Source organism: Zophobas morio, unplaced genomic scaffold, assembly GCF_036711695.1.
Source record: "Zophobas morio isolate AGI-343-1 ecotype UQ-CSIRO unplaced genomic scaffold, CSIRO_AGI_Zmor_V1 ptg000021l, whole genome shotgun sequence".
In the NCBI taxonomy this organism is placed as follows: Eukaryota; Metazoa; Arthropoda; class Insecta; order Coleoptera; family Tenebrionidae; genus Zophobas; species Zophobas morio.
Window position 1 is genome coordinate 22,309,823 of NW_026972126.1, and position 22,104 is coordinate 22,331,926.

The window sequence follows — 22,104 nt, forward strand, 5'->3', positions numbered from 1 at the left end:
ATTTTGACATTTCTATTTGTCAGATCAATTTTTAATTAAACATTTATAATAAATTTGGTATACAATCGTAAAGAGAAACACTAATTCGGCTTCAGTGGTGCACCAAAGTGTTATTTGCAACGCTCTGAAGTAATCCATCGATTGACAACATTGAGGTTATGTCGCCCAATCAATTTTCAGGTGTGTACCATTTTCACCCATAAAAAACTATAATGTGTGTTTTTAGGTTGACAATGTGCCCATATTTTACCACATCAACGTCCCCCATGATAAACCACCAACAACCCCCTTCATCATTACGTTTCAACTGCGAAACTGCTTCTATTGAAACGTACCATTGCAAAGACTGCAATTTCCAAACCCAGCTAACCCTTCTTTTGAAACAACACATCGCAAACCATGAGAAATTCACCATCCGCAACTACGTTTGTGACAAGTGTGCTTTCGAGACGCATTTTTCCGTCAAGTGGCTCCAACACAGCATAGCGTGTTTTAAAAGCCACAACAGCGTTAAGTGGCACCAGTGTAAAGCTTGTCCGTATAAAGCTAAAGCCAAAGCAAACTTAAAAGAACACGTCATTTCAAAACACCTGCGTGATCAAGATATAAATTGGCATCACTGTGGAGAGTGTCCATACAAAGCTAAGTTAAAGCGAAACTTGCTAAGCCACATAAAGGGGCGCCATATGGATGATAATCGCATCGCGTGGCATCACTGCACTCGCTGTCCATACAAAGCTAAACACGGTTCAACTCTACGTTGGCACGTAGCTTCACACCATGTGGATGCGCCTGATATTAAATGGTTTCAGTGCCGGGAGTGTCCGTACAAAACTAGACACAGTTTTCTCTTGACGAGTCACACGAACGCGCGCCATTTGGATGCCAAAGACGTTAAATGGCACCACTGCGACCAGTGTGCTTTCAAGAGCAAGGACGGTTCGGGTTTGAGGAGACACACGACGGCGTACCATGTGGACGCGCAGCGCATTAAATGGTTCGAGTGTGAAATGTGTCCATACAAAGCTAAACAAAATTCGCACTTGAAAACGCACGTAGCGGGACACCATTTAGACGATTATGATATTAAATGGTACGAATGCGAGAAGTGTCCCTATAAAGCTAAATTAAAAACGAATTTAAAGCATCACGTGATTACGCGACACTTGGATGAGGAGAGTATTAAATGGTATGAGTGCAAAAAGTGTCCATATAGGGCTAAATTGAAGCGAAATTTACACAATCATGTGAATTCGCGACATACGGACCACAGACATGTGAAGTGGTATAAGTGCAAAAAGTGTAATTATAAAACTAAGTTTAAACAAAGTTTGGGGAATCATATAAATGCTCAGCATTTGGATGAAGGGGATGTTAAATGGTACCAGTGTAAAGAATGTACACATAAAACCAAAGATAGTTCGAATTTGAGGAAGCATATAATTGCGCGGCACTCCGACGAGGGGAAGATTAAATGGTACGCGTGCCAGATTTGTTCGCATAGAAGTAAGCAAAGCACCGACTTGAAGAAACACATGGTTGCGTGCCATTTGGACGAGAAGGATATTGAATGGTTTAAGTGCAAGAAGTGCCAGTATAAGGCGAAGCGCAAATTTCATTTAAAAAAACACGTGGAGACGTGGCACTCGAGTGGTCGGGATTAATACCAAGACAAATTTGTTTGTTTTTCCACAGTACGTCAGAATTAATTGTTCATAACCTCACTAATTTTGACACTAGTGGAGAAAAATAAACCATCTTTTCGTCTCTTGTTTTATTATTATTTCTCCATAACTAGTGTGATCAGTAATTAAGGTCGATTTATAAACTTGTCGCTGACGTTGCCGTTGACGTTGGGTTGTCAACTAATCAAATTGCGGTAGTGTGCAGTGCTGCCAACTTGAAGGAAAATTTTGCAATTAGGCTCCACCCCTCGACGAATAAAAAATTCATCACAATTGAACTTGGGATGGATGTGGGTGGAGCTTAATTGTTGGCTTGTGTAGTCATCTTTCACAACAAGAACCTTAAAACATGTTTAAAATGATAAATAATTACGCTCCGCCCCTCGGTCTGACAACGAATGAAAAATTCATCACGATTGAGGTCGAGACGGATGGGCGGAACTTCTCTCTTTTTTTTAATTAACACATTTAGTTTTCTTTGTGTAACACGATTACTTAAGAACCTATTTACACGGTAATTTCTCGTGGAAAAATAAGGATTTTACAATCAAGCTCCGCCCCTCGGCTTACGACAAATAAAAAAAAACATCAGAATTGAGATAGGGTGGGTGGGTGGGGCTTATATTTTGTCTTTTTTTTTAATATACGTAGAAGTCTTTTCAGAACAAGAAACTGAAAACATGTTTAAAATGGTAAATTCTTGTAGGCAAATATTGCAATTAAGCCCCGCCCCTCGATCTGACAACGAATGAAAACTTCATCACAATTGAGAATTGAGATCGGGGCAGGAATGGGTGGGGTCTAATCTTTGGCTTTATTTTTTTTTTAAATATGTACATAGTGTTCTTTGACCAGCACGATGCTCAAAAACATGTTTTTAATTTCTTGTAGAGAAATAAGTATTTTGCAGTTAAGCTCCGCCTTCTTGACTCACGACGAATACAAAAATCATCACAATTGAGATAGGGTGGGTGGGTGGGGTTTATATTTTTGCTTTTTTTCTTATTATACATAGCCATCCTTTCACAACAAGAAACTTAAAACATGGTTAGAATGGTACATATTTGCATGGAAATATGGATGTTGCAATTATGGGGCGGAACCTAATTACAAAACGGATATTTTCTTATACAAATTTTCCATTTTAAACATGTTTTAAGTTTCATGTTGTAAAGAGAAGTCTACACATATTAAAACAAAAAGGCAAAATATAAGCCCGCCCACCCGCCCTATTTCAATTGTGATGATTTTTTTTATTCGCCGTGAACCAAGGGGGTGGAACTTGACTGCAAAATACTTATTTCTTTACAAGAAACTAAAAATATGGTTTTGAGTATCGTGTTGTTCAAACAATACTATGTATATTAAGAATAAAAGGTAAAATATAAACCCCACCCACCCACCCCATCTCGATTGTGATTATTTTTTTAATTCTTAGAAACTTAAAACACGTTGCAGATGGTAAATCATCACAATTGAGACAGGGTGGGTGGGCGGGGCTTATATTTTGTCTTTTGTCTTATTATACGTAGAAGTCTTTTCAGAACAAGAAAATTAAAACATGTTCAAAATGTTAATTCTTGTAGACAAATATGGATCTTGCAATTAAGCCCCGCCGCTCGATCTGCCAACCAATTAAAAAAATTATCACATTTGAGAATTGAGATCGGGGCAGGTATGGGTGGGGTCTAAACTTTGGCTTTACTTTTTTTAAATATACATAGTATTCTTTGAACAACACGATACTTAAAAAACATGTTTCGAATTTCTCGTTGAGAAATAAGGTTCTTGCAGTTAAGCTCCGCCTTCTTGGCTTACGACGAATAAAAAAAATCATCAGAATTGAGATAGGGCGGGTGGGCGGGGCTTATAATTTTGCTTCTTTTCTTATTACACATGGCCATCTTTTCACAACAAGAAACTTAAAACATGATAAAAATGGTACATTTTTGAAAGGAAATATGGATTTTACAATTATGGAGCGGAGCCTAATGCAAAATCGGGATTTCCTTACACAAATTTTTCATTTTAAACATGTTTTAAGTCTCATGTTCTGAAAAGAATTCCACACATATTAAAACAAAAAGGCAAAATATAAGCCCGCCCACCCGCCCTATCTCTAGTGTGATGATTTTTTTAATTAGAAGAAGGCGGAGCTTAGCTGCAAAATACTTACTTCTTTACAAGAAACTAAAAATATGGTTTAAGTATTGTGTTATTTAAATAATACTAAGTATACTAAGAAAAAAAGGCAAAATATAGACCCCGCCCACCCACCCCATCTCCATTTTGATTATTTTTTTATTCTTAGAAACTGTAAACACGTTGCAGATGGTAAATCATCACAATTGAGATAGGGTGGGTGGGGGGGGCTTATTATTTGTCTTTTGTCTTATTATACGTAAGAAGTCTTTTCAGAACAAGAAACTGAAAACATGTTTCAAAAGGTAAATTCGATCTGACAATGAATGAAAAATTTATAACAATCGAGAATTGAGATCGGGGTGGGTGTGGGTGTGGCCTAATCTTTGGCTTTAATTTTTTATTAATATATATGTACATAGTAATTTTTTTCACTAGCAGCCAGGACCCATGCAAATGTCGACTCATTTAGTGGTAGCAAATTCAACTTTTGCTACCACGGGTTCAAAAAGAAAAATTGAGGTTATGTACGCAATGTTTGATGTGATTATTTCTTAAAAAATGAACAAATGTGTGCTACAAACATTACTTGAGTATACGCATGGTAGTTGGTAGACGGTAGAAGATAAAATGATTAACTCAGCGACAAGTATAAACGGTTTTCTTCGTGTTGAAGATTTGGATCAAGTTTGACTAGAAATCAGAACAAAATTATGTTGCGTCAAAAAATTGAACGTTTATTTTTTCAATTTATTGTCTTATGGTTCCTACTAGTGAAAAAAATAGTATATTAACCACGATTGCAAAGCCACTTCTAGACCTCGCACTTCAGAGCCCTCGACGCTGCGCGTCTCGGGTTCTAATTTGCGCTCGGTCTAGAATGCTTGGCCTTGCAACCTTGGCTAATAATATACTATTTGAACAAGACGATACTCAAAAACATGTTTTTAATTTCTCGTAGAGAAATAACGATTTTGCAGTTAAGCTCCGCCTTCTTGGCTCACGACGAATAAAAAAAATCATCAAAATTGAGACAGGGCGGGTCCCCCCCGACTTATATTTTTGCTTTTTTTCTTATTATACATAGCTATCTTTTCACAACAAGAAACTTAAAACATGATTAAAATGGTACATTTTTGAAAGGAAATATGGATTTTGCAATTATGGGGTGGAGCCTAATTGCAGAAGCGATATTTCCTCACACAAATTTTTCATTTTAAACATGTTTTAAGTTTCATGTTCTGAAAAGAATTCCACACATATTAAAACAAAAAGCCAAAATATAAGCCCGCCCACCCGCCCTATCTCTAGTGTGATGATTTTTTTAATTAGTCGTGAGTCAAGAAGGCGGAGCTTAGCTGCAAAATACTTACGTCTTTACAAGAAACTAAAAATATGGTTTTAAGTATTGTGTTAATTAAACAATACTAAGCATATTAAGAAAAAAAAGGCAAAATATAGACCCCGCCCACCCACCCCATCTCCATTTTGATTATTTTTTTTATTGTTAGAAACTGAAAACACGTTGCAGATGGTAAATCATCAGAATTGAGATAGGGTGGGTGGGCGGGGCTTATATTTTGTCTTTTGTCTTATTATACGTAAGAAGTCTTTTCAGAACAAGAAACTGAAAACATGTTTCAAAAGGTAAATTCGATCTGACAATGAATGAAAAATTTATAACAATCGTGAATTGAGATCGGGGTGGGTGTGGATGTGGCCTAATCTTTGGCTTTAATTTTTTATTAATATATATTAGTTTATTAGTTTATTATTATTATTACCCAGCAGACTAAAGTCCAATTATAGGGTACCATAGTGAAAAGATACAGTATCTGTACGTACACAAATGACTACCTACTTACTAATTAAATTAAAAATAAAATACAAATAACTGAATTAAAAAGTATATATCTACATAGTATTTTTTGAACAAGACGATACTCAAAAACATGTTTTTAATTTCTCGTAGAGAAATAACGATTTTGCAGTTAAGCTCCTCCGCCTTCTTGGCTCACGACGAATAAAAAAATCATCAGAATTGAGTTAGGGCGGGTGGGCGGGGCTTATAATTTTGCTTTTTTTCTTATTACACATAGCCATCTTTTCACAACAAGAAACTTGAAACATGATTAAAATGGTACATTTTTCAAAGGAAATATGGATTTTGCAATAATAGAGCGAAACCTAATTGCAAAATCGATATTTTCTTACACAAATTTTTCATTTTAAACATGTTTTAAGTTTCAGGTTGTGAAAAGAAGTCTACACATATTAAAACAAAAAGGCAAAATATAAGCCCGCCCACCCGCCCTGTCTCAATTGTGATGATTTTTTTTATTCGCCGTGAACCAAGAGGGCGAAGCTTAACTGCAAAATACTTATTCCTTTACAAGAAATTAAAAACATGGTTTTGAGTATCGTGTTGTTCAAACAATACTATGTATATTTAAGAAAAAAGGCAAAATATAAACCCCGCCCACCCACCCCGTCTCCATTGTGATTATTTTTTTTATTCTTAGAAACTGAAAACACGTTGCAGATGGTAAATCATCACAATTGAGATAAGGTGGGTGGGCGGGGCTTATATTTTGTCTTTTGTCTTATTATACATAGAAGTTTTTTCAGAACGAGAAAATTAAAACATGTTTCAAAAGGTAAATTCTTCTCGATCTGACAACGAAGGAAAAATTTATGACAATTGAGAATTGATATTGGGGCTAGTACGGGTGGCACCTAATCTTTGGCTTTATTTATTTATTTTTTTAATATACACAGTATTCTTTGAACAACACGATACTCAAAAACATGTTTATAATTTCTCGTAGAGAAATAATGATTTTGCAGTTAAGGTGCGCCTTCTTGACTCACGACTAATAAAAAAAATCATCAGATTTGCGATAGGGTGGGTGGGCGGGGCTACATTTTGCCTTTTTTTTCTTAAAACATGTGTTGTTTGAATAGTTGATGGTGACATTTAATATTTAATCATACTCTGACTTGATTAATATGAAAACATTTATTTTGAAGAATGTGGTAAATCAATAATTTATTTAGGAAACAAATACTGTCCGTAATACTGTTGTGGCCAAAAGTTTGTAGCTACAGTTTGTAAATTATTTCTGTTGAGGTAATTGTGCTAATTAAGTCTCTCTAAAGCCTCGTCTACATTAAAATATCCAGCTCCGTCTCCGTCTTGCGTTTTTTTGCACAGGCAGAAGTATGTAACCGGGCTTAGAAGCTTCTTATCGACACGAGTATCACTCTTCGTGAAGAAGCTGATAATTACACCGTAAATTACAGTCATGGCGGCACCAAGGAACGTATAGTTGAAGAACGAAATCTTGAAAATGGTAGGTGGTTGGAACGAAATCTGGCTTCTGAAAAATAAACTTCGTTATATAAAAATTGCACCTATGTGGTTTCTTACGTCGTATTATTTGATAGTAAAGTTTGGTTGTAGAAAATGCACCCACTGGTAGATAAGGGTTTCGTGGCGTATGTTAATAACCCTTGCATCTGAAAATACTTGGCGGGAATCGACAGACACGCGATTGAAATAAAACCTCCAATCATTCCATAGAGGGCGCCCTTGAAAATATGATTTTAGTACGTGTATACACTGACGACGACATACTTTGCGGTTAGCTTTGGGGAAAAGCACTCCTAATGTGAAAGCTCCGAATATCGGTCCTTGCGTGATCCCCCAAACCGTCAAACTGATTGAAAAGATTTGCCCCATTCGTTCCACCAGAAACACCAAACACGTGCACAAAAACCCAACAATCAGAACTGTCAGTTTCAAAATATCGCTGCCAGTTTTTTCGGAAGGTGTGTTTTTTAAAAAGGGACAAACCACGTCTTTGTATATGACACCAGAGAGAGCGTTTAGGTTAGATGACATAGTACTGGAAAAAAATTGGTGTGTGGGTACGACATGAGTATTGAATAATTTACCTGAGAGCTGCGCTACAAACCGCCGCTATGAAAAGACCAGAGACCCCTGGAACGCTACTTCCGATTTCTGTTACAAAATACGGAAAGACTTGGTCATGTTTTGACACTATGTGGCTAGTCAAAGGGTCGCAGTCTTTGTATTTGTAATAAACTACCAAACCGATGAGAATGCAGAAGGTGTGGAATACGCACATACTGATTGTGGTGTGTATGACAGACCACACACAATCTTTGTATTTTGACAGACTTAAAAATTTTTGGATGCCAGTTGGGTGCACGATTATGACTGCGGTAGATGTTGTCCCGCAAGCTATAAAGTATCCCCAAAAGCCATCTCTAGCTGTGAAGTCAAGATTAAAGCTACAATATCAGTTTGACTATCTACTATCAAAAATAAGACAATCAGGTACTTAAATACTTCTAGTCGTCCACCAGCTGATGCTGTGTTCCACACAGACACGAACCCGTCGGATCCATTAACACCAATTGCGAATATAGTGACAAGAGTTACCATTATTACCCCAAATTGAACAAAGTCGGTCCAAACTACAGTCTTCAAACCACCTATTGAAGTGTAAAAGAGGCAAATCGAACACAAGATGAAGGCACACAAAGTCGAATTAATCCCACTAGCTAAAACTATGACGTCATTTTTACATAACTCTATCGGAGTTACATCACCAGTGGCGAAAGTCAAAGCTGGAGGGTATGCTAAAATCGGAAACATTAGAATATCGGACAGAACGTAAAGTACAAAAGCCAGAATTCTTGTTCTTCGGTCGAATCTTCTTTCCAAGTACTCGTAGATGTTGGTTATTTGTAGTTTAAAAAAAACTGGGAGGTAGACGAAAATGGCCAGAAAAGCCATAAATATAAACGAAGTAACGAATAACCAAACGCTCGCTCCATATCTATACACATCTGCTACAGTTCCTATAAATAGGGTCCCTGAAATGTGACTAAATTTAAAGGTTAGACTGACGAAATTTCGGGACTTGCCTGATCGCAACTGATATAGCTATGGGAATAATTTTCATGCTTTTGCCACCCAGAAGGTACTCTTTGGTGGTTGCTTGCTTAGTACCGAAGCACCCATAATAAATTCCAATCAGAGTACTACACAAAAGCATACAAATAAATATCGCATAGTCAAAAGCGCTTAAAGTGAGAGCTGAAAATATATGGGAAGTCATGCTTGGGAGCTTGGTAACGATAAAACAAAAGGATAGGTTTTTTTTTATATAATAATTACTTTATATTTTATGCAAAACCTTGAATGTAGCGAAGATAAGATAGTAAATGATTCACAGCGTTGTCAATTTAGACCGCAACCCATATATTTTATACGCACGACTTTAATTTTTTTTAAGACACGCCCTTATTTTAATGGGTGAGAAGTTCCATCGCCGCTTCAGTGTTCCGGTTTCCATCTTGAGTGTGTCGAGGTGTAGTGGATAGGCACGATATGACTGGACTTAGAAGGTCCTTATCAACTGGAGAACCCGTCGTGAATACACTAATAATCAAACCAACAACTATAGTCACGATGACTCCGATTATCACGTAGTAGTAGAACATTGTCTTGAAAATCACATTGGGTTGCAGTGGAGTGTCCTGGTTTCTGAAAAAATATCTACATTTATAATAATTACGAACTAAATTCTTACAATGTAGTGTTTGAAGCACTCAAAGTTTCGTTAAATAGGGTACAACCGGTCGTCGAGAGAGGTTTCGTGGGGTACTTGATCAAACCCATCATTTGGTAGTACCTTGCAGGAATTGCGATACAAGCAACGGAAATAAAACCGCCAAGTGCACCATAGAAGGCACCCTTGTGGTTGGCTTTTGGGAAAAGAATTCCCAACGAGAAAACCCCAAACAAAGGTCCTTGAGTAATCCCATTAACCGATAAAATGATATTGAATACTTCTCCCATTCGTTCCACTAGAAAGACCAAGCAGGTACACAAGAGACCAACAACCAGGACTATGATTTTTAAAATGTCGCTGCCCCGTTTTTCTGATGGTTGCTCCTTTAAAAACCGACATACCAAGTCTTTGTAAATAACACCAGAGAGGGCGTTCAGGTTTGAAGACATAGAACTAGATTTGATAAGTTTTTGATCTGATATAGAGAAGATATACCTGAGAGCTGCACTGCAAATAGCTGCTACGAAAAGACCAGTAACTCCTGGAAAACGTCTACCAACATCTGTTACAAAGTAAGGAAATAGTTGGTCGTGTTTTGTTACCATATGACTGGTTAAAGGATCACAGTCTTTGTACTGGGAGTAAACTGCCAAACCGATGAAAACGCAGAAGATGTGTACTATACTCATACTGATTACAGTGTGGATAACAGACCAAACGCAATCTCTGTATTTTGGTAAACTTAAAAACTTCTGAAGTCCTGTTTGGTGTACAATGATGGTCGCTACAGCTGTTGGACCACCAGCTACGTAACCCCAGAAGCTATCTCTTGCTGTAAAATCAACGTTAAAGCTGCAATATGACTATTATAGTATGACCCAGAGTAATGGTAGCAGTTACTTGAAGACTTGTAGTCGTTGACCTTGCAGTGCTGTGTTCCAAACAGACAAAAATCCCCCAGATACCCCAACACCTACCGCGTATACTGTAACAAGAGATGCCATTATGATCGCAAATTGAAGAAAATCTGTCCAAACTACAGTCCTTAAACCTCCTATTGAAGTATAAAAGACACAGATAACACAGAGGAAGAAAGCAGACCAAGTAGGGTTAATTCCACTAGCTGAAAGTTTTACGTCATATTTATTACATTTTTATTTATATTCACCTGTGGCAAAAGTCAAAGATGGCGCGTACGCCATGATAGGAAACATAACAATCTCCGAGAGGAGGTAAATCGCAAAAGCCAGCATTCTCGTTCTTTTATCAAACCTCTTTTCCAAGTAGTCGTAGATGTTGGTCACTTGAACTTTGAAAAATACTGGTAGGTAAATGAAAATTGACAGAAGACCCATAATGATATACGAAACGATGAATAAGGATATGCTAGCTCCGTATCTATACACTTCTGATACTGTTATGATCAGCAGAGACCCAGAAATGTGACTAAAATTGTATGTATTTATTGGTGTGTTGGCAAGTTTCAGAGTACCTTATTGCTGCTGATATCGCTATGGGAATAATTTTCATGTTCTTGCCTCCCATAAGGTACTCTTTGGTTGTAGCTTGTTTCGTTCCAAAGCAACCATAGTAGATTCCAATAAGAGTGCTGAACACTAGAGTGCTTATAAATATAATGTAGTCGTAGATAGAGAATGTGGACGATGTCATCAGCGTCATGGTAGTACAACTAGAACTATGGCAATAACTACCATACGATAAGCACAAACTACAAAGTGTTTTTGTCTAGAATAAATAACCTTATGTCTGCCCGGTAATGGTCTGGAACCTTGAACTAAAAATATGGTAACTGTTAAAAATGATTTAATTGTTAAGCCCTAAATGCGCACTTACTGTAAACACAATGAAAATGGGCCATTAGAGCTGCGTCAAGTTTAAATTTTTCCAATCATAACGGCGTAAAAAGCCTCCTGCCAAAATGTATAACTAAACATACAACAAACAAAGATATACATATGTTCCGTTTGCCAAAATTACTCTTATCTTGCCCCGCCCACCCACCCTCTCTTTTCTTAGAAGGTATGTCATTTGCCAAATTCAGCCTTATCCTAGCAGGTACTAGGCCCACTCTCTCTTCTCTTAGGGGTTTCTCATTTACCAAAATCAGTAGCCCCGCCCACCCACCCTTTCTTTTCTTAGAGGGTATCTCATTAGCCAAAATTAGTCTTATCTTAGCAGGTAGTAGCCCCCCTCACCCACCCTCTCTATTCTTAGAAGGTATTTCATTTGCCAAAATCGGTCTTATTTTAGCAGCTACTAAGAGAAGAGAGGGCGGGTGGGCGGGACTAGTGCATTCTAAGATAAAACTGATTTTGGCAAATGACATACCCTCAAAGAAAACGAGGGTGGGTGGGCAGGTCTACTACCTGCTAAGATAAGACCGACTTTGGCAAATGAGATATCCTGTAAGAATAGAGAGGGTGGGTGGGTGGGGCTAGTACTTGTTAAGATAAGACTGATTTTCGCACTTTTGACATTTTCGATTATTTTTCAACCATTTCCGAAACTAGCGAGAAAAGTGACAAACATTTTTCGTAATTTCTAAAATTTTTTGGCTGAAACAGTTAAAAAACGATCTGACCCAACGGAAAATAGTTGGCTTATAGATAATTTTTCGCAGATTACGAATCTAATATATTTTTGACGATTTGTCTTCAAATAACTGGGAAATGCGAGGAAAGGACTCCAAAAATCCCCAAAATTTCCAAAAAATTGAAACCGTTCCAAATGGCTTTATTTGAGAGGAAAACATTGAGTTTCTAGTTTTATAGAGTATTAATCGCAGATTTACCTTATGAAATACTAGCCCCGCCCACCCAGCCTCTATTTTCTTAAAGAGTATCTCATTTGCCAAAATCAGTCTTATAGTCAAGTACTAGCCCCGCCCACCCGCCCTTTATTTTCTTGGAAGTTATGTGATTTGCCAAAATCAGCCTTATCCTAGCAAGATAAGCAACTAGACCCACCCGCCCACCCTCTCTTCCCTTAAGGGCTATCTCATTTACCAAAATCAGTCCAATCTTATCAAGTAGTAGCCCCGCCCACCCACCCTCTCTTTTCTTATAGGGTATCTCATTTGCCAAATTGGGTCTTATTTTAGCAGCTACTAAGAGAAGAGAGGGCGGGTGGGCGCGGCTAGTACATTCTAAGAAAAACTGATTTTGGTAAATGACATACCCTCAAAGAAAACGAGGGTGGGTGGGCGGGGCTAGTAGCTGCCAAAATCAGTCCTGATAACTAACTTTTACAAAAAAGGATCAAAATTTGGAAACATTACGACCTTGCAATTTTGAACATCTTCAGTAGTGTTTAGGTGGTTCTGCTTTAATGGATTTTTCTTTTATTGGTTTTGTTTTTGTTTATATAATTTATAAGTGTCTTATTAAATGTTTATTTTTGGTTTATTTATTAATGAAAAATAACAGCTCGTTTTATATAATAATGCACAACGATTAATGACTACTGGTTGTTTTGTTTATTGTCCTAAAAAAATGAAAGGTGCGTGCAGTGTTGCCAATTTTACTGTTATAAAATTACTTCGGAATTTTTTAAGTGTAGACTTGGCAATACAATTCAATTTTGATCTCAGAGTAAATAAAATAAGCCAATGAAATGCAAAAGCGGGTGTGGGTGGGATTAGTTTTAGATTTCACTGTTTATCGATATAAAATCCACTTTTTGTCCAATAAAATGAGTGATCAGAAAAAAACCGAGTGGGTGGGCGGGGCACTTTTTTTCGAACTTTCTACAAAAAATACCAGGGATTTCTTCAATTTTTTTTCAAAATTAAAAAGCGTAAGAGGTGGCAAGGTGCTTTTACATTCTTAAAACCATACACTAAGGTTCTTAAACTCTTTTAAAAACAAAACACCAGCAGCTCCAAGATCTTTTAATAATTATTAAAAACACAAGAGGCTTTAAAAAAAACAGGGTGTCTTGAGGCTCTTTTAAACTCTTTTAAAGACAAAGCACTAGTAGCCCCCAAGATCTTTCCACATTTTCTAAAAAATAAAACACAAAGGACCACCGAAGTTCTTTCAAACTTTCTAAAAATACCAGGGACTACCCGGAATTTTTTTCCAAAAATGAAGAAATCGAAGAATTGAAAAATTGGATAATCGAAAAATCGGATAACTGACAATTGGAGAACTAAAAAAATTCCGAAGACCGATATAGCGAAAAATTGGCAAATCGAAAAAGGCGCTTCTTTAACTTACGGAAAAAATTTCTGAAATTTCAACAGCAGTTCTTCTAATAGACCACATTGAATGGTAAATGCTCATCTCAGCACTCAAAAGGATTAGTTTTTTCATTTGTTGTTGTTCCATTTTCAAACGAAAAGATAATTATGGTTTTTAATTGGAATATTTTGACAAATATGACATGACATTCAGTACTGATAACAATACGATAGAATAATTACTACACCGAAAGCGAACGTTTGATCGAGGGGCGGGGCTTAATTGCAAGATCCATATTCGTCTACCAAAATTTACGATTTCAAACATGTTTTAATTTTCTTGTTCTGAAAAGACTTCTACGTATAATAACACAAACGGCAAAATATAAGCCCCTCCCACCCACCCTATCTCAATTGTGATGATTTACCATCTGCAACGTGTTTTAAGTTTCTAAGAATTAAAAAATAATCACAATCGAGATGGGGTGGGTGGGTGGGGTTTATATTTTACCTTTTATTCTTAATATACATAGTATTGTTTGAACAACACGATACTCAAAAACATATTTTTAGCTTCTTGTAAAGAAATAAGTATTTTGCAGTCAAGCTCCGCCTTCTTGGCTCACGACGAAAAAAAATCATCACAATTGAGATAGGGCGGGTGGGCGGGCTGATATTTTGACTTTTTGTTTTAATATGTGTAGATTTCTTTTCGCAACATGAAACTTAAAACATGTTTAAAATGGAAAATTAGTATAAGGAAATATCGATTTGGCAATTAGGCTCCGTCCCATAATTGCAAAAATCCATATTTCCTTCCAAAAATGTACCATTTTAACCATGTTCTAAGTTTCTGTTGTGAAAAGTATTTCTAGGGGCTATAGTTGCCAAGTTTAGAATCAACAGGTGGTGTTTCAATAGAAATGACAGACTATACGTTTTTTTATTATTTTTTTTGGGACTCCCGAAAGCCCCGTACATAAAGTACTGAAGAGTTAATCCACCCGGTATAACCAGAGGAAGTTTAACCATGTTCAAAATTGTCTTATTGTTTCTGAAGGAGTTCTAAAGTTGTCTCCGCATCAGCGTACTCTTGATTTTCAACTGATTCTTTCAAGCAAGAGTGGATCACTGGACTCAGAAAATTTTTATGAACCGAAGAGCCGCTTTTCGTGAAGAAGCTAACAACTAAACCAACGATTACAGTGACGGTAACTCCAATTACAGCGTAAAAATAGAACGAGGTTTTGAAAATGACGCTAGGTTGAAACTGACTTCTGGAACATTTAAAAACATATAACTGTTGCTAGCAGCTTTATATTTACTTACGAAATAGTTTTATTCGTAGAGACAAAGTTGGAAGCGTTAAAAAAACTACAACCATTAGTAGAAAGGGGTTTCGTTGGATAACTGAGCAGACCTTTCGTTTGGTAGTATTTGGCAGGAATTGCTATACAAGCAACCGAAATACAACCCAAAATCATACCATACAAGGCCCCCTTCAAACCAAAATCAGTTTCACAAACGCACTAAAAGTGACATACTTGTTGGTTTGCTTTCGGAAAGAGAACTCCTAGCGTGAAAGCTCCAAGTATAGGTCCTTGCGTGATCCCCCATATGGTTAAAGACACCGAGAACACCTCTCCCATTCCTTGGATCACAAACACTAAACAACTGCACAAAAGTCCAACAATCAAAACTATTAATTTCAAAATATTTGTCGCTTTTTTATCCGATGGCTTCTTCTTTAGAAATTCGCATACGACGTCATTGTACATAACACCAGATAGAGCGTTCAAATTTGACGACATGGAACTGTACTAGAGTGAATTTTGTGGTGTCATAATTGAGTTTACCTGAGAGCTGCACTGCAAATAGCTGCTATAAAGAGACCGGGGATTCCGGGGAGATGTCCACCAATCTCTGTTACAAATAATGGGAAAAGTTGGTCATGTTTTGATATCAAGTGACTAGTCAAAGGATCACAGTCTTTGTACTTAGAATAGGCTACCAGACCAATGAAAACACAGAAAGTATGTACTAAAGACATACTGATTACAGTGTGTAGGACCGACCATGCACCATCTTTGTAGTTTGATAAACTGAGGAACTTTTGAAGTCCTGTTTGGTGTATGATGATTAGTGCAGTAGTTGTTGGTGCACCTCCTATAATGTATCCCCAGAAGCCATCTCTTGCTGTAAGATCGAGCTGAAAACTACAACGCGTTGTTGAATCCATCGAACGTAGTATGTCGTAGCTTACTTAAAAATTTCAAGTCTTTGACCCTCCGCTGCCGTGTTCCAAACAGATAAGAATCCTCCTGTTGTATTTAGACCAATTATATACAGGGTGATAAGAGACACCGCTATTATTCCAAACTGAAGGAAATCCGTCCACACCACCGTTTTCAAACCTCCTATCGAAGTGTAGAAAACGCAAACAACACACAAGAAAAAGGCACACAAACTAGGGTTAAATCCACTAGCTGAAATAGACACCGTATTATCATTCACCTCTCAAAATTACTCTACCAGTGGCAAATGTTAAAGATGGAGTGTAAGCCAGAATCGGAAATATAAAAATTTCACATAGCAGGTACAAAATTAAAGCAAACATTTTGATTTTTTTGTCGAATCTTTTTTCCAAATATTCGTACATGTTGGCCACTTGCAGTTTATAGAACACTGGAAGGTACACAAACGTAGCGAGAACACCCATAGCTACAAATGATCCTACATATAACCAAACGCTGCCACCGTATCGGTAGACATCTGCAACGGTCCCTATTAACAGCGTTCCTGAAATATGGCTACATTTTTCAGGTGTAGTTTAAGAACAAAATTTATAGAAGTACCTTACTGCTACTGACACTGCTATAGGAAGAATTTTCATGTTCTTGCCTCCCAGAAGATATTCTTTTATGGTTGCCTGCTTAGTCCCGAAGCACCCATAATAAATTCCAATCAAAGTACTAAACACCAAAGTACCTACAAATATAACATAATCGTAAGAGCTCAGTTTTAGTACGGAAGAAGTGTTAAGAGTCATGGTGAGGATCGTTGCAGTGGAATAACTACATTTCTTGTCACTGGTGGTTTTTTAAATTCAAGGTTTATATATAAATACACCATAGAAGGCACCCTTTAAAAAATTATATATTTTTGGAAACACTGAAAATGATATACCTTGTGATTTGCTTTTGGGAAAAGAATCCCCAACGAGAAAACCCCTAACAAAGGCCCTTGAGTAATCCCTACAACTGATAAAATGATATGAAATACTTCTCCCATTCGTTCCATTAGAAAGACCAAGCAGGTACACAAGAGCCCAACTACCAGGACTATGATTTTTAAAATGTCGCTGCCTCGTTTTTCTGAAGGTTGCTCCTTTAAAAACCGACACACCACGTCTTTGTAAATAACACCAGAGAGGGCGTTCAGGTTTGAAGACATAGAACTAGATTTGATAAGTTTTTGATCTAACACACAGAAGATATACCTGAGAGCTGCACTGCAAATAGCTGCTACGAAAAGACCAGTAACTCCTGGAAAACGCTTACCAACATCTGTTACAAAGTAAGGAAATAGTTGGTCGTGTTTTGATACCATGCGACTAGTTAAAGGATCACAGTCTTTGTACTGGGAATAAACTACCAAACCGATGACAACGCAGAAGATGTGTACTAAAGTCATACTGATTACAGTGTGGATGACAGACCAAACGCAATCTCTGTATTTTGGTAAACTTAAAAACTTCTGAACTCCTGTTTGGTGTACGATGATGACTGCTACAGCTGTTGGACCACCAGCTACGTAACCCCAGAAGCTATCTCTTGCTGTAAAATCAACGTTAAAGCTGCAACATCACTATTGTAGTACGACCCAAACTAATGGTGGCAGTTACTTGAAGGCTTGTAGTCTTTCACCCTGCAGTGCTGTGATCCAAACCGACAAAAATCCCCCAGATACCCTAACACCTACGGTGTATACTGTAACAAGAGATACCATTATGATTGCAAATTGAAGAAAATCGGTCCAAACTACAGTCCTTAAACCTCCGATTGAAGTATAAAAGACACAGATAACACAAAGGAAGAAAGCAGACCAAGCAGGGTTAATTCCACTAGCTGAAAGTTTTACGTTATATTTATTACATTTTTAGTAGTGTTACTCACCTGTGGCAAAAGTCAAAGATGGCGCGTACGCCATAATAGGGAACATAATAATTTCCGAGAGAAGGTAAATCGCAAAAGCCATCATTCTCGTCTTTTTATCAAATCTCTTTTCCAAGTATTCGTAAATATTGGTCACTTGAACTTTGAAAAAGACTGGTAAGTAAATGAAAATTGCCAGAAAACCCATAATGATGTAAGACACGATAAATAAACTTATACTAGCTCCATATCTGTACACTTCTGATACTGTTATGATGAGCAGAGACCCAGAAATGTGACTAAAATTGTATATATTTATTGGGTGTGTTAGCAAGTTTCAGAGTACCTTATTGCTACTGATATTGCTATGGGAATAATTTTCATGTTCTTGCCTCCCATAAGATATTCTTTGGTTGTAGCTTGTTTCGTTCCAAAGCAACCATAGTAAATTCCTATAAGAGTGCTGAACACTAGACTGCTTATAAATATAATATAGTCGTAGATGGAGAATGTGGACGATGTCTTTAGTGTCATGATGATACTACTAGAACTGTGGCAATAATTACCATACGATAAGAAAATACTGCTAAGTGCTTTTGTCTAGAATAAATTAGCTTATGTTTGCCTGTTAATGGTCTAAACCTTGAATTAAAAAATAGTGATTGTTAAAAATTTTTTATTTGTTATCCACTCCATGCGCACCTAGAAATACCGTAAACAGAATGAAAAAGGGCCATTAAAGCTGTGTTAAGTTTAAGTTTTTGTGATGACAATTCTACCGATCACAAGCAAAATTTGTTCATACCGACTGAAACGAGGATACGTCATTAACCAAAACCAGTTGCGTCTTAGCAGGTACTAGCCCCGCCCACCCACCCTCTCTTTCCTTAGAGAGTATGTCATTTAATACATACTAATTGCACAAGTCTAAAAAAGTTTAAAAAATTAAAACCTATTAAATAAAAATAATATAGGAGAATCAGCGAGACAAGACGTGTACGTCATAAGTTTTGAAATGATGACGTATTATACTGCCAACATGAAAAAGAACATTTGTTAACATCACGCTTAGTCTTATGTTGGTCAGCGTGCGTTTCAACTTGCTTTGACAGGTGGATTTGTTTATACGACTTTTAGCAACCATAGTAAATTCCTCTAAGAGTGCTCAACACTATAGTGCTTAGGAATATGATGTAGTCGTAGATACCATTCGATAAGAAAATATTGCTAAGTGCTTTTATTGCTGTTTGAGCTGGCAATATAAGTAAATAATTAAATATCGCTATCAAGCAGGAAGTAAAACAGGGTGATCGTTCTACCAACCGTAAGCAAAATTTGTTGATACCAACTGAAAAAATTGCCTTATTTTTCCGGAAGGAGGTTTAAAGCTGTCTCCCCATTACCACACTCCAGATTTTTCACCTGATTTTTTCTGTAAGCAACGATTAAATATACAGAACGGTCGAATAATTTTGTTATTTTAAGTTTTTTCACTAGGCAAACGGACAGTGTGATCCACGGCAACTCGTTTCCTGCGCTACTGCTTTTATAGGGATTTTTCCCATTTATTTTGTCTCCCGCGACGTTAGTGAACCGTAAAAAGACTTAAGTTATTGGTCGCTCCGAATTTTGCTGTTTTATAAGGTTTAGTTTGGTACGAAATCATGGTTCCCATGTCGTCATCGCTACGTTATGTCAGCATGCTGCATCTCTGTTAGTAAAGGCTGCGTTTCTTATGGTGTACGGTTCTGCGCATATTGTTCGCAATGTCTGACAAGCGCAATGATATTTGAAATATGCGAATATGCGAATTTCGTTCTTACGTTTGGGAATTGATGGTCGAGTCTTATTATCTGTTTGAATGGTACTACATGCAGATTTGGACATGCGTGTTAAGTAATTAAGATTTGCAAATTTGCGAATTTTGTTTTTATGTTCCGGGGATTTGTTTTTCGTGTTTTTGTTGCGATTTCCTCGTGAACGGATTTATTGACGGCACGAATCATTCGGGGTATTTTTGGCCGTTAATGGCTTAAAACCCAGAATTAAAATGAAAGCTATTATAATTGTTAATAATGTTTTAATTAATTGCACACTTTTAGAAATACTATAAACAGAAAGATTGCCTTATTTTTTCTGAAGAAGTTCTACAGCTGACTCCCCATTACTATATTCTTGATTTTCACCTGATTGTTTCTGTAAGCAAGAGTATACGACAGGACTCAGAAAATCTTTATGAACCGAAGAGCTGCTTTTCGTGAGGAAACTAATAACTAAACCAACGATTACAGTGACGGTGGCTCCAATTATACAGTAACAATGGAACGAGGTTCTAAAAATGACGTTAGGTTGAAACTGATTTCTAGAACATTTCGGTATAAGTGTTGGTAGTAGTCTTCTACGTACTTACAATGTAGTACTGTTGGTGGAGACAAAATTGGTACCATTAAAAAAACTACAACCACTAGTGGAGAGTGGTTTCGTGGGAGAACTTAATAGACCTTTTCTCTGATAGTATTTGGCAGGGATTGCTATACCAGCAACCGTAATACAACCCACAAACATACCATACAACGCCCCCTTCAAAGCAAAATCAGTTCCCAAACGCACTAAAATTTACCTACTTGGTGGTTCGCTTTCGGAAAGAGAACTCCTAACGTGAAAACTCCTAGTATAGGTCCTTGGGTGATCCCCCATATTACTGAACTCATCGAGAGGACCTCTCCGAATCCTTCCATTGCAAACACTAAACAACTGCACAAAAGACCAATAACCAAGACTATTAGTTTCAAAATATTTGTGGCCTTTTTATCCGAAGGCTTCTTCTTTAGAAACTCGCATACGACGTCCTTGTATATAACCCCAGATAGCGCGTTCAAATTTGACGACATGGAACTACTTTAGAGTGAATTTTGCGGTGGCATAATTGAGTTTACCTGAGGGATGCACTGCAAATAGTTGCTATAAAGAGACCGGGGACTCCGGGGAGACTTCCACCAATCTCTGTCACAAAATATGGAAGGAGTTGGTCATGTTTTGACATCAAGTGACTAGTTAAAGGGTCACAGTCGTTGTATTTAGAATAGGCCACCAGACCAATAAAAACGCAGAAAGTATGTACTAAAGTCATACAGATTACGGTGTGTACCACCGACCATACGCAATCTTTGTAAGTTGATAAGCTGAGAAACTTTTGAAGTCCTGTTTGATGCACGATGACTAGTGCAGTACTTGTTAATCCACCTCCTATAACGTATCCCCAGAAGCTATCTCTTGCTGTGAGATCGAGCTGAAAACTACAACGCGTTGTTGATTTCATCGAACGTATTATGTCGTAGTTTACTTAAACATGTCAAGTCTTTGTCCGTTCGCTGCCGTATTCCAAGTAGATAAGAATCCTCCTGTTGTCTGTAGACCAATTATATACAGGGTGATAAGAGATATCGTTATTATTCCAAACTGAAGGAAATCCGTCCATACCACTGTTTTCAAACCACCTATTGAAGTGTAGAAAACGCAAATAACACACAAGAGGAAAGCACACAAACTTGGGTTAAGTCCACTAGCTGAAATATTCGCTGCATGGTCAATTTATCTATCGAAATTACTTTACCAGTGGCAAATGATAATGATGGGGTGTAGGCCATAATCGGAAACATAAAAATTTCACATAGCAAGTACAAAATCAAAGCAAATAGTTTTATTTTTTTGTCGAATCTCTTTTCCAAATATTCGTATATGTTTGCCACTTGCAGTTTAAAGAACACTGGAAGGTACACAAACGTAGCAAGAAGACCCATAACTACAAATGCTCCAACATATAACCAAATACTGCTACCGTATCGGTAGACATCTGCAACCGTCCCTATTAACAGCGTTCCTGAAATGTGGCTACATTATTCAGGTGTAATATAAGAACAAAATTATAGAAGTACCTTATTGCTACTGACACTGCTATAGGAATAATTTTTATGTTCTTGCCTCCAAGAAGATATTCTTTTACGGTTGCCTGCTTAGTACCGAAGCACCCATAATAAATTCCAATCAAACCACTAAACAGTAAAGTACCTACAAATATAACATAATCGTAAGAGCTCAGTCTTAGTACGGAAGAACTTTTAGGAGTCATGGTGGTGATACCAAGTACAACTCGTTACAAGTTACTGCGTTGAATGTTTAGGCATTATTCGTTTTTTTAGATTAAAGATTTGTGTGTATGTTCAGTCGTTTTGAAAAAAAAGTGCATAATATTTGCACATATATCTTGTAAACAATATCAGCAGTCAGTGTTTTCCAGACAGCGATAGTCAGACAAA

At 37.2% G+C, this 22,104-nt stretch overlaps 6 protein-coding genes across 9 annotated transcripts; 1 reads left to right on the forward strand and 5 right to left on the reverse strand.

Annotated features, from left to right (window-relative positions):
• The first annotated feature begins 18 nt into the window (after positions 1-18).
• On the forward strand, positions 19-1,767 carry LOC135132293 (zinc finger Y-chromosomal protein-like). Its single transcript, XM_064060338.1, has 2 exons — positions 19-180; positions 227-1,767. The coding sequence occupies exon 2, from the start codon at positions 234-236 to the stop codon at positions 1,662-1,664; it is 1,431 nt and encodes a 476-aa protein (XP_063916408.1). The 5' UTR covers positions 19-180; positions 227-233; the 3' UTR covers positions 1,665-1,767.
• Positions 1,768-6,866: 5,099 nt separating this feature from the next.
• On the reverse strand, positions 6,867-8,712 carry LOC135133036 (sodium-coupled monocarboxylate transporter 2-like). The gene is made up of 6 exons (XM_064061268.1): positions 8,466-8,712; positions 8,195-8,417; positions 7,785-8,144; positions 7,465-7,735; positions 7,258-7,418; positions 6,867-7,207 (listed from the first exon to the last, which is right to left on the reverse strand). The coding sequence occupies exons 1-6, from the start codon at positions 8,650-8,652 to the stop codon at positions 6,967-6,969; spliced, it is 1,443 nt and encodes a 480-aa protein (XP_063917338.1). The 5' UTR covers positions 8,653-8,712; the 3' UTR covers positions 6,867-6,966.
• A 387-nt stretch (positions 8,713-9,099) lies between these two features.
• LOC135131784 (sodium-coupled monocarboxylate transporter 1-like) lies at positions 9,100-11,343 on the reverse strand. Its single transcript, XM_064059632.1, has 7 exons — positions 11,288-11,343; positions 10,926-11,243; positions 10,602-10,879; positions 10,334-10,556; positions 9,929-10,285; positions 9,452-9,886; positions 9,100-9,405 (listed from the first exon to the last, which is right to left on the reverse strand). Exons 2-7 carry the CDS (start codon positions 11,111-11,113, stop codon positions 9,168-9,170), a joined length of 1,719 nt encoding a protein of 572 aa, XP_063915702.1. The 5' UTR covers positions 11,114-11,243; positions 11,288-11,343; the 3' UTR covers positions 9,100-9,167.
• A 3,222-nt stretch (positions 11,344-14,565) lies between these two features.
• On the reverse strand, positions 14,566-16,756 carry LOC135132658 (sodium-coupled monocarboxylate transporter 2-like). 2 transcript variants are annotated; one of them, XM_064060806.1, is made up of 7 exons: positions 16,490-16,756; positions 16,167-16,444; positions 15,898-16,120; positions 15,491-15,850; positions 15,179-15,449; positions 14,964-15,133; positions 14,566-14,908 (listed from the first exon to the last, which is right to left on the reverse strand). In XM_064060806.1, the coding sequence occupies exons 1-7, from the start codon at positions 16,681-16,683 to the stop codon at positions 14,680-14,682; spliced, it is 1,725 nt and encodes a 574-aa protein (XP_063916876.1). In that variant the 5' UTR covers positions 16,684-16,756; the 3' UTR covers positions 14,566-14,679. The 2 variants fall into 2 exon arrangements, with proteins under 2 accessions (XP_063916876.1, XP_063916875.1); XM_064060805.1 differs by having other exon boundaries at positions 14,566-14,911.
• LOC135131785 (sodium-coupled monocarboxylate transporter 2-like) lies at positions 16,658-18,322 on the reverse strand. The gene is made up of 6 exons (XM_064059634.1): positions 18,135-18,322; positions 17,810-18,087; positions 17,539-17,761; positions 17,134-17,490; positions 16,821-17,091; positions 16,658-16,776 (listed from the first exon to the last, which is right to left on the reverse strand). Exons 1-6 carry the CDS (start codon positions 18,320-18,322, stop codon positions 16,741-16,743), a joined length of 1,353 nt encoding a protein of 450 aa, XP_063915704.1. The 3' UTR covers positions 16,658-16,740.
• Positions 18,323-19,900: 1,578 nt separating this feature from the next.
• On the reverse strand, positions 19,901-22,004 carry LOC135132756 (sodium-coupled monocarboxylate transporter 2-like). Of its 3 annotated transcripts, none has more exons than XM_064060951.1 (7): positions 21,724-22,004; positions 21,402-21,679; positions 21,132-21,354; positions 20,725-21,084; positions 20,413-20,683; positions 20,199-20,368; positions 19,901-20,120 (listed from the first exon to the last, which is right to left on the reverse strand). In XM_064060951.1, exons 1-7 carry the CDS (start codon positions 21,915-21,917, stop codon positions 19,916-19,918), a joined length of 1,701 nt encoding a protein of 566 aa, XP_063917021.1. In that variant the 5' UTR covers positions 21,918-22,004; the 3' UTR covers positions 19,901-19,915. The 3 variants fall into 3 exon arrangements, with proteins under 3 accessions (XP_063917021.1, XP_063917020.1, XP_063917022.1); XM_064060950.1 differs by having other exon boundaries at positions 19,901-20,150; XM_064060952.1 differs by having other exon boundaries at positions 19,901-20,150; positions 21,402-21,668; positions 21,724-21,810.
• Between the last annotated feature and the right edge of the window lie 100 nt (positions 22,005-22,104).